The following is a 10,582-nucleotide window of genomic DNA, read 5'->3' on the forward strand; positions in this document are numbered from 1 at the left end:
GAAGAAGAAAATCAAGTTGTAACTAGGCATGTGGTTGCAACGCAAGAAGAAAGCTCCTCATATTCAAGTGAGCTGGAACGCAGGCCGGAGGAATATAGACCTGCGCGATGAGGACAAAGGAAAACTTCTCTTCAAAGAGAGCTAGAGGAAAAAACAAGGGCGTTGGCCTATGAGGCAATGAGGTATAAGAAAATGACAAGGGAAAGAATATGGCAGCTACGTCACCAAAACCAACTGGTGGAAGAAAGCGAAAATTGAAGGACATCCTCGTAAAGAAGAGTTTCTTTCCCAAACGTAGCCCATTGTCAAAGTATATTAATGACACCGTCGACATAATGTGCTGGCGACAATTCTGTATGGGCCCAACAAGGATTCTATGGAAGTGACTTTGATGAAGAAAAAGACATGACGCTGGTGGAAGATATTGTCGTTCGCTTTTCCTCTAAAGTAATAAATGAAGTACTCGACGTAGAAGATAACCCCGATAAGAGGGAAGCCGCATCCTTGAACAATCGACTCCAACCCAATTGGAGAATGCGGTAAGAGTGGTAGCTAGGCTTGAGAGTTCTTGGCACATATCTAGAACGGGCATTATGACGATGGCACCCAGAAATATTCTCCTTGATGCCAACCTATCCCTTCATCTGATCAAGAATCGCATCATGCCCACAATGCATGATGAAACTATATCAAGGGAGCGAATCTTGGCTATCTACTACATCATGCAACGCATTCCTCTCGACATTGGAAAGATAATCGAGGAACAAATTAAAGTCGTCAAGGGGAAGCCACGTGGGAAATTATACTTTTCGTGGCTCCTATGTGCATTTGAACGTGTAAGCATCCCTCTGGGAGATGACTTTGAAGAAGTTGAAGGTTTAATGGACATCAAGCTTATAAAGTGTCTGCTTCGAGGCTCGCTAACTACCCAAAGTTGTCTCCCAAACCCAAGGCAGCAAGACCTCAACCATCAAAGCGCATGATGAAGAAGACGTGTTGAGGCTTCTGATAATGAGCCAAGCAGTGAAGTGATGCGTTATTTTATTGAATGAAAATATGGATGATATGCATTGATGGATTGCATTGTGCCCTCAAGTTTCCCCAGCAGAATTCAAGTGTAAATTCCCCTGAGTTTCCTGGTAAGTCCAGGGTCGAACACAGGGACTTGTGAAAATAGTTACGTTGGTAATATTTATGAAAACTTTGTGGTAACCAAGTAAATAATAAGTTTTGGGTGTATTATTGCATTGATGAAAAATAAGTAAATAAAGGAGGTGGATTTGAGAAGATAGTTGCGTTGATAGATGCAATGAGTATGCGATGAACGGGTTGAGAAGGTCTTTTAGCTAGCGTTACTCGGGAATGCGTCAAACCTTGCGATCATGTTACAACCATGCACAACAAGTCATTTTCCAATGTAAATGCGATGCTCCTAAGTCTAGGACGCATGTGTTGAAGGCAAAATGTCCATAGAGCTTATCCCTAAGTCTCTACTCTTGTCCTATACATTGATACAAAATGCATGAAAGCAAGGTGACCGCATACAATCATACCTTATTGCTAAGATGCATCCGATGCGTTGATAACAAATAGTGCTCATTCCTAAGCACCTATCTCCCGTTTATGCATTCTAATCTGGTTTTTCCAAACCTAGATTCTAACCTGACCTTCCCAAGTCTAGATCCTGTCTTTAGACTACCCTCCCGAGTATCTCTAATAGACGAAAGAAGCATACATAAACAAAATGATCGCAAAGATGAAGATTCCCTCGTTGTGCAAGCTAACTACTTCTCAACCCATTCAACTAATTTAGCTATTCATGCATAAATAACAGAGAGTGAACAAATATAGAGAAAGACATTCCATTCTTATAACTGAGTTGAGTACAAAATGATAATGGAAAATAAAGGTAGAGAGCCTGGTAGCAATTCCTTGCTGAACGAGGCTTTTTACACTGAATCTCTATTTTGATCTACAAATGTTCCTGCTTCCGCAGGCGTCAGCCCTCTCTCTGTCTTGGAGCTTCCGGTGCTTTCCCCAAGGTTGCCGGAATGATATATCGGCACACCTTCTTCCTCGCGTCTGCCTTAAAATGAAAGAAGACTATGGACAAAGACGTGAACTTGTAAAATGATGAAGTAATCGACTGTTTAACCCATTCTTTGAAGAATGCACTTGGTATTTATAGAGTTCCATGGTGAAAGGCGGCTTCCTTCTCCCGGTTGTACAGATGGGACAATTTTAATTCCTGACTGATGTGCCAGATAATTGTCACTGATAAAGTTGAATGTACTTTGTGACCGTTATCGGCTGCCAACTTAATTTGGATCCGACTGCCGTCAGCTTTCTGTCCCATCGCTTTTAATTATCCTTTCACCCGGATGCGCCCACCATGTTGCGCTAACCAAGTTGCGGTGATTCTTCTTGGGCGAATGTTTGCGAGCACGATCAACGCAAAGTCTTGCGAAAGTTGCGCTCGACCAATGTATTCCTATGATCGCAATCTCTACATTGCGTTAACGCATATTCTACACAAAAGTATCAAGATCGACTGCTCTAATGCGTTGGACGCATGCGACCACAATATTATAGAATTTATGCTTAATGGATGCAATTTAACACATTCTATCAACGCAATCCAACATTGTTTAAGAACTTAGCAGTATGATAACGTGCATTTCTGCCCGTTATCACACCCCCAAATTTAAACAATGCTTGTCCTCAAGCATAAGCTAAAGATTCCTTTAGCAAGTTAACCGCAAGGTTCTTTCCCTAGATTTCTCAAGGATACTTCGTTCAAATTCTATATGCCAGAATTTCCTTAAGTCTTATTCAAATCTCTTCCTAAAATATTTCTAAGACTTAGGGATTGCAAGCTTAACTTTCAAAAGGACTTTATTAAATTCCAGAACATCGCATGATTTATTTCAAAAAGAAAATTTTCCACCGGGGTGTCAAATGATTTATCCTTGCACAAAAATTTTCTTCATTGATATTTTTTTTTGACCTTGCGCTGATCCGAGTGCCTTGCCTTTGTTTTGACTTGCCCCATGCGAACATCCAACTACGAGCAATGCACTCTTTCTCAGACTAAACTCATACCGATTTCGTAGTGGAGTTGTGGTCATTGATTTATGTGTTGATCCTGGTGACTTACTTTCGTTTTGGCTTGCCCCCACATGTGTCATGCGGACATCCAACTATGGGTAAATGCCTTTTACAACTTAACTCTTATCAACATGGGTTTCCCATTGCGTTGACAGTGGAGTTATTATTCTCAAATATATATATATATCATTTATTTTCTTTTATTTATTTATTTTTTTTGTATAGCAAGGTCGAAATAAATGCCTCACCTCTAAATTTAGAATACGGCAATGTCCTCATTGCCAAAAAAAATTAAAATAAGTCATGCGATGGTCATAGAATGCATTGTAAAGGAAGTTTGACAGAAAGCTAGCAAACCCCTAACTTCTAGAAATATTTCATGAGGTGACTATCTTAGGATTTAAGTTGACTCTAGTATATACAAAAGAGATAGAAGCATATTTTTTATTATTGAAATCATACTTGGCAAAGAACAACATGTGGTAAACTACTAAAGTTATCTACTTGTTAAATGATTGCGGTAATCAAGGAGGATGCGGTGATAAAACTTTGAAAAGTAAAATGCAATGTGATATCGCAAAATTTGAAATAAAGATAAGGAAGAGTACATCCCCAAATTTTGCGCTGTCGCCCGCATTGAATATTGATGCATCCATCCTTGAGGCGATCTTTGCTTCTGTGGATTGCGGTGATGTAGTGAGATCATTTGCTTCTTCGCAATCCTGTGCCTTAATTCTTGTAAACAGACAAAGAGAGGATCAAATGATTTTCACACAAAACAATAATTTTTTTTTTAGAGAAATAGAGAAATAAGTAAAATACAGATAATAGTAAAGTGACGAAATGTCCAAGAGTTGAGTAAGGGATAGTCCGGGTTTTCAACTTTGCGGAGGCTGTTTCTGGTTGGAAATCTCCTCCGCAATATGCTTTAATCCATTGTCCATTAACTTTAACTGTTCGACTGCCATCCTAGGTGATCAGTTCCACCGCACCATGTGGAAATACTTCTTTGATGATGAAGGGACCGGACCAGCGTGATTTTAATTTCCCTGGGAAGAGCCACAATCTCGAATTAAGTGTAAGACCTTCTGCCCGATTTGGAGGTTTCTAGCGCATATGCGTTTATCATGTCAGCGCTTGGTGTGCCCTTTATAAATCTTCACATTCTCATATGCGTTGACCCTCTATTCTTCCAGCTCGACCAACTGCAGTTTTCGTGCTTCTCCTACTTTCTTTAAATCGAAATTCAGTTTCTTGGCCACCCACAATGCTTTATACTCTAACTCCAAAGGCAGATGACACGCATTGCTAAATACCAACGCATAGGGAGACATACCTATTAGTGTTTTAAATGCGGTCCGGTATGCCCACAACGCATCATCAAGCTTCATTGCCCAATCTTTCTGTAAAGGCTTTACTACCTTCTCGAGTATTAACTTGATTTCTCTATTGGACACTTCAGCCTGACCATTTATTTGCGGATGGTATGCGGTGGCCACCTTATAGAGGATGTTGTACTTACGTAGCAACTTCTTGATATTGTGATTGACAAAGTGTGATCCTTGCGGCGCGGAGTGCCAAAACGAGTGAAAATATTTCATTTGAGGAACTGGGAGACTACCGCCGAATCACTTGCAGCGCATGCTATTGCCTCTACCCACTTGGAGATGTAATCGACGACCAATAAGATAAAATGCTTGCCATGCGAAGGAGGGAATGATCCCATGAAATCAATCCCCCAGACGTCAAATAATTCCAGCTCCAATATAGTGTTCATTGACATTGCGTTCTTCCATGAAATGTTGCCGGTGCGTTGACACCGATCACATTTCATTACATAGACAGCAACATCCTTAAATAATGAAGGCCAAAAGAATCCACTTTGCAAAACTTTGGTTGTAGTACGTTGTCCTCCAAAGTGCCCTCCATATGGCGAATCGTGGCACTGTGACAATATGCATTGTTGAGCAGCGTTTGGTACGCATAATCGAATGATTTGGTCTGCACCTCTTTTATACAGATTCGACTCATCCCTATAATAATGCTTGCATTCATGCTTGAGCTTCTTTTGTTGATGGTATGTATAATCTTCAGGAAATTGTTTATAAACCAAATAATTAACGATGTCCGCATACCAAGGCAATTCTTCTATATGGAACAGCTGCTCGTCTGGAAACACGGCATTCATTTCAGATTCATTGCGATCAACCTCGCGATTTTCCAGTCTGGACAAGTGATCTGCAACTTGATTCTCTGTCCCCTTCCGATCAATTATCTCGATATCAAATTCTTGAAGGAGAAGAACTAATAACTTGTAAAAACACAAGTTATTGTGGCTGTTAATTTGGAACAATTAGGGTTCTTAATGATAAAATCTCATCATGTTTAGAAGAAATACATGGAATTATTCGAACATTATCAAACTCATGCAAAAGAATGTTTATTACTAAAGTACTACGGCATTAACACATGACATTGCAAGATTTCAACAAGAGGCTAACGCATGATTAAGAAGTGTCACAGGCAAAGTCTAACGCATGGGCCACGCGTCGGAGGGATTCAACGCAAGGAAGATTCTTTGATTCAGGTTGTTTGTGTCAAATCACCACTTGCAAGCATGGGCACCTGCAGTGGGTGGCGTCTGAAAAGCATATGAGTGTCAGGCCACTGACCAGGGTATGGACTTTAATGTTGCCCATCATCAAGCTGGAGAAGACCAACACCTATAAACAGAAGAAATCCTTCCAGAGTTCAAAGTTCAGGAAATTCTAAGTTCTCACTCTCAGTTTTAGTCTCAGTGTTAGCTTAGTCTTAGTTTTAGATCTTTAGAGCTGTGCTCTGGTGCCGAGAAGAGCAAGAGGGAAGAGAACCACCACCACCACCGATCAAGGAGTGGAGGAAGCTGAGCTTGAGAGAGACACAACATCCAATTCTTATGCAAGTGGTTGTACATAACTAGAATTGAGCCAAAGAGGACAAGAGATTGTACTCTAAGGCTTGACTCATTTCATTTTCATCTCATTTATCGCTTTCATCCTTTCATCTGATTAAGTCTTGCTTTTGTAAAGACAATCTGCTTCTTTATAAATCCACATATTTGATCTATCATACTTTGTCATTGTTTATTTCTTGTTTATGTTGGATGCATCTATACTTCATGCAAAATTCTATTTCAAACGCTTAAGCCGACTTAAACTGGTAAAAGCATCTTTAGCTTAGACTATTCGAGAGAATAAGTAAGCCAACATCAAGTTAGAACGCCTAGTGCATCTAGAAATAGACTTATTGGTGTTTTATTACATCCTGTGTTTGACGCATACATCCTAGAGATAGGTATTGTATGTTATTCGCATTGAGAAGTGTCGAATAGAGTCTAACGCATAAACAAAGATAAACAAATCATCTCATTCACATCAATTCTAGCTCGTGTACATTCAAATTAGATCGACGCATACCACTTGCATTAAAAATCCATTTTCACACGACCCATCATTCTCTACTCAACCCTTCTGTATCTTCTTGCACACACACAGCACCTTGTGTAAATAACACATTTCTCCATACATTTAGGATATCCCTACAACAGCTACAATGCAAAGTCTGCGTTAGCTTAATCTGAATCCCTAAGTTTGACCCTGGACTTACCAGGAACCTAAATTAGATTTATACTTGGATCTGATTTAGGAAAACTTGAACGTCAATAAAGAAGTGTCATGCGTTCTGTTGCACACCTCTAACCCAACAACGCGTTACGAATACATTAACGCATCAAAGTACCACCGCATCATTCATACTTATTTTTCCAAATTATTTTATACAATACACTCCTAGCTCGAATCATGAAAGCTACGAACAAGTTTTTGGCACCGTTGCTAGGGATTTAGCAACAAAACTAACCAGAAATTTTTCTTGTATCTTTTGTAGGAACACTTCAGTTGAGGGAGTATTACGAGCTAAGCCGAAGTTTGTAAACATTTATGATAATGGAGAGCACTCCTGAACTTGTATACGTCCCCGAAGTTAAAAGGACCTTCTGACGAAGAAATCAATCTAATCGTCGTCGTAGGTTAAGGCAACAACTTCTCAGACAATAAACCAGACAACAACAAATGGCGGATGAACAGGCAAATCAAAACTTAGTTCAACAACTAGCCCACGCTGCGCAAAATCCGAGCCTAATTGAAAACAGTAGTATGCATCCCATGAGGGAGTATGTGTCTCCTGTATTGTATGATTTCTCACCAGGGATCATATATCCAACGCCAGATGGGACAAGATTCGAGATGAAATCTGTGATGCTATAAATGCTCCAAACAGCTGGACAATTTGGGGGTGATCGTGGAGAAGATCCTTACGCCCACATGAAACGTTTCCTGGAAACGTGCAACTCATTTGTGATTCCTAGAATCACCCCAAAAGCGATCAGGCCATCTTTGTTCTCATATTCTTTGCGTGACGACGCAAAGAAATGGGTAAGTTCTTTGGAGCCTGTTGAGATCACAACCTCGGAAAAGTTTATGGAGAAATTCATGCAAAAATACTTCCCACTCACCACCAACACAAGGAGGTGTAGAGAGATCATGAACTTCAAGCAAGAAGAAGTTGAAACCTTGAGCGCCGCATGGGAGCGTTTTAAGGGATTAGTCAAAAATTGCCTCAACCATGGATTACCATTGACCATCCAGATGCAGATTTTTTATGGTGGATTAAACAGAGCATCTCAGATGGCAGCCGATGCAGTTGTAGCTGGTGGTATCATGGATAAATCTTATACTGAAGCTAAGGAAATATTAGACCGCATTGCTAAGCAAAACATGGAATTGGTGGACGATACTTATGACGCAAGAGCCAACAGGAAGAGGCGATCTCAGAATGTGAATTTTATCGATTCCAACACAATAGCCACACTCTCTACACAAGTGGCTACTATGACAAACCTTTTATAGAACATGTCACTAGGGAACGCATCAAATCAGCAAAAGGTAAATCAGGTAGAAACATTCGTGTAGCCCATGGTTAGCTATGTGGGTTGTGGAGATCCTCATTCCTACTCTGATTGCCACAAAATTAGCAATCAGTATGCTTCATTAAAAATAACCCATTTTCAAACACATATAATCCCAGATGGAGGAACCATCCAAATTTTTCTTGGTCAAGAAATCAACTAGAGCCACACCACCCAGGGGTGAACCAGCAGTAAAGGCAAGGACCGCCGCCTGCATTTCAGCCAATGCATCAGTCGCACCAACAATCCTTTAATAGAGGGGGTCAGGCATCGAGCTCAGCATCTCCGCTTGAAAACCTATTGAAGGAGTATATCGCCCAGAATGACGCGTTGCTAAAAAGCTAGACATCGTATATCAGAAACTTGGAGATACAGGTGGGGCAGATTATGAGTGAATTGAAGAATCGGTAGCCTGAAGTCTTGCCTAGCAACACTGAAACCCGGGGAATAACAATGGAAAGGAGCAATGTCACGCGGTGACATTGCGAAGTGGCAAAGCTCTTGAAGAAAGAACCATGAATCCAAGAAAAAACAAGCCTTCAAAAGAACTCAACACACGCCCAATGGCATTAGAAGATCAAGAAGAAAGAACGTCTGAATCCACAAGCCATTCAGAGCCAAGCACGTCTAATGCGGGAAAACCTGTGGTGCCACTGAATGCACCATTCCCTAGACACTTGATGAAGAAGAATGATGAACAACAATTTAAGCATTTTCTTGAACTCCTAAGGCAACTGCATATCAATATTCCACTTGTAGAAGCCTTAGAGCAAATGCCAAAATATGTCAATTTTTTTAAGGATATTTTAACAAAGAAAATGAGAGTCAGCAAGACGGAGGTAATTGCGCTAACGTAGGAGTGCAATGCGTTAGTAAGCAACAAACTACCCAAGAAACAGAAGAACCCGAGAAGCTTCACAGTCCCGTGCTCGATCGGAGGATTGGATGTGGGACATGCATTATGTGATTTGGGAGTAAGCATTAACCTCATTCCACTCTCAATCTTCAAGAAATTAGGAATTGATGAAGCACAACCCACTTCTGTTACTCTCGCTGACAGGACGATCAAGTACCCTGAAGGAAAGATTGAAGACGTTCTGGTAAAAGTTGACAACTTCATATTCCCAGCAGATTTCATTATCTTAGACAATGAAGCAGACAAAGATGTACCAATCATTCTTGGACGCCCCTTTCTAGCCACTGGGAAAGTGTTAATAGACGTGCATAAGGGAGAATTGACGATGCGCGTAGAAAATCAGGAAATGAAGTTTAATGTGTTAAACGCATTAAAGTTCCCGGCTAGTGAAGAATGTCAACTGAACAGAATAGAGTTGCCTGAAGAAGAAGTGACCCAAGTTTGCGAGGTCCTCGCGTTGGAAGAAAACATGAAAGAACCCAAGATGCCAAGTCTAAGTGAGCGGCAGACGAAACCAACACGTCCATCACTAGAGGAACCACCAGAACTTGGGCTGAAACCGTTACCTAATCACCTTAAATACGCTTTCCTTGGAACAAATAAAACTTTACCTGTAATTATTTCTAGGAATCTTACTGAGCCTAACGAACATTCTCTTTTGCAGATGTTGCAAAAGCATATGCGTGCAATAGGTTGGACGCTGGCGGACATCCGTGGCATCAGCCCATCTTATTGCATGCATAAAATCAAGCTGGAAGAAGGGAAGACGGGATCGATTGAGCCTTAACGAAGGTTGAACCCCATAATAAAGGAAGTGGTCAAGAAAGAAATCTTAAAATGGTTGGACGTAAGAGTAATCTATCCTATATCTGATAGCAGCTGGGTAAGCCCAGTCCAATGCGTTCCCAAGAAAGGAGGAACAACAGTGATAGTCAATAGCAATAATGAGCTCATCCCTTCAAGGTCTGTCATGGGCTGGTGCATCTGTATGGACTATAGGAAACTCAACGCGGCAACGAAGAAGGTCCACTTCCCCCTTCCCTTCATTGACCAAATGCTTGACAGACTGGCTGGAAAATAATTTTATTGTTTCTTTGATGGATACTCTGGTTATAACTAGATTTTAATTAACCCAGAGTTCAAAGTTTAGAAAATTCCAAGTTCTCACTCTCAGTATTAGTCTCAGTGTTAGCTTAGTCTTAGTTTTAGATCTTTAGAGCTGTGCTCTTGTGTCGAGAAGAGCAAGAGGGAAGAGAACTACCACCACCGCCGATCAAGGAGCGGAGGAAGCCGAGCTTGAAAGAGACATTTCGTCCAATTCTTATACAAGTGGTTGTACACAACTAGAATTGAGCCAAAGAGGACAAGAGATTGTACTTTAAGGCTTGACTCATTTCATTTTCATCTCATTTATCGCTTTCATCCTTTCATCTGATTAAGTCTTGCTTTTGTAAAGACAATCTGCTTCTTTATAAATCCACATATTTGATCTATCATACTTTGTCATTGTTTATTTCTTGTTTATGTTGGATGCATCTATACTTCATGCAAAA

The 10,582-nt window shown here is 40.6% G+C and overlaps 1 protein-coding gene and 1 non-coding gene across 2 annotated transcripts; one reads left to right on the forward strand and one right to left on the reverse strand.

Moving 5' to 3' along the window:
* Nucleotides 1-7,673: 7,673 nt before the first annotated feature.
* Nucleotides 7,674-7,777, reverse strand: LOC120070372 (small nucleolar RNA R71). The gene has a single exon (XR_005479868.1). It is a non-coding gene; the product is annotated as a small nucleolar RNA R71 (small nucleolar RNA).
* An 899-nt stretch (nt 7,778-8,676) lies between these two features.
* On the forward strand, nt 8,677-9,816 carry LOC150038742 (uncharacterized). Its single transcript, XM_090314311.1, has 2 exons — nt 8,677-8,952; nt 9,124-9,816. Exons 1-2 carry the CDS (start codon nt 8,677-8,679, stop codon nt 9,814-9,816), a joined length of 969 nt encoding a protein of 322 aa, XP_090170437.1.
* The last annotated feature ends 766 nt before the right edge of the window (nt 9,817-10,582 follow it).

The sequence above is a fragment of the Benincasa hispida genome, chromosome 1 (genome assembly GCF_027475165.1).
Source record: "Benincasa hispida cultivar pf3 chromosome 1, pf3_genome.v1.1, whole genome shotgun sequence".
NCBI lineage: Eukaryota > Viridiplantae > Streptophyta > Magnoliopsida > Cucurbitales > Cucurbitaceae > Benincasa > Benincasa hispida.

Bases quoted from the DNA above. Each gene is read 5' to 3' on its own strand.
- LOC150038742 (XM_090314311.1), top strand. From the start codon at position 8,677: ATGGCATTAGAAGATCAAGAAGAAAGAACGTCTGAATCCACAAGCCAT. The intron at 8,953-9,123 runs GTAATTGCGCTA...TCAATCTTCAAG, and splicing joins TGAGAGTCAGCAAGACGGAG to AAATTAGGAATTGATGAAGC.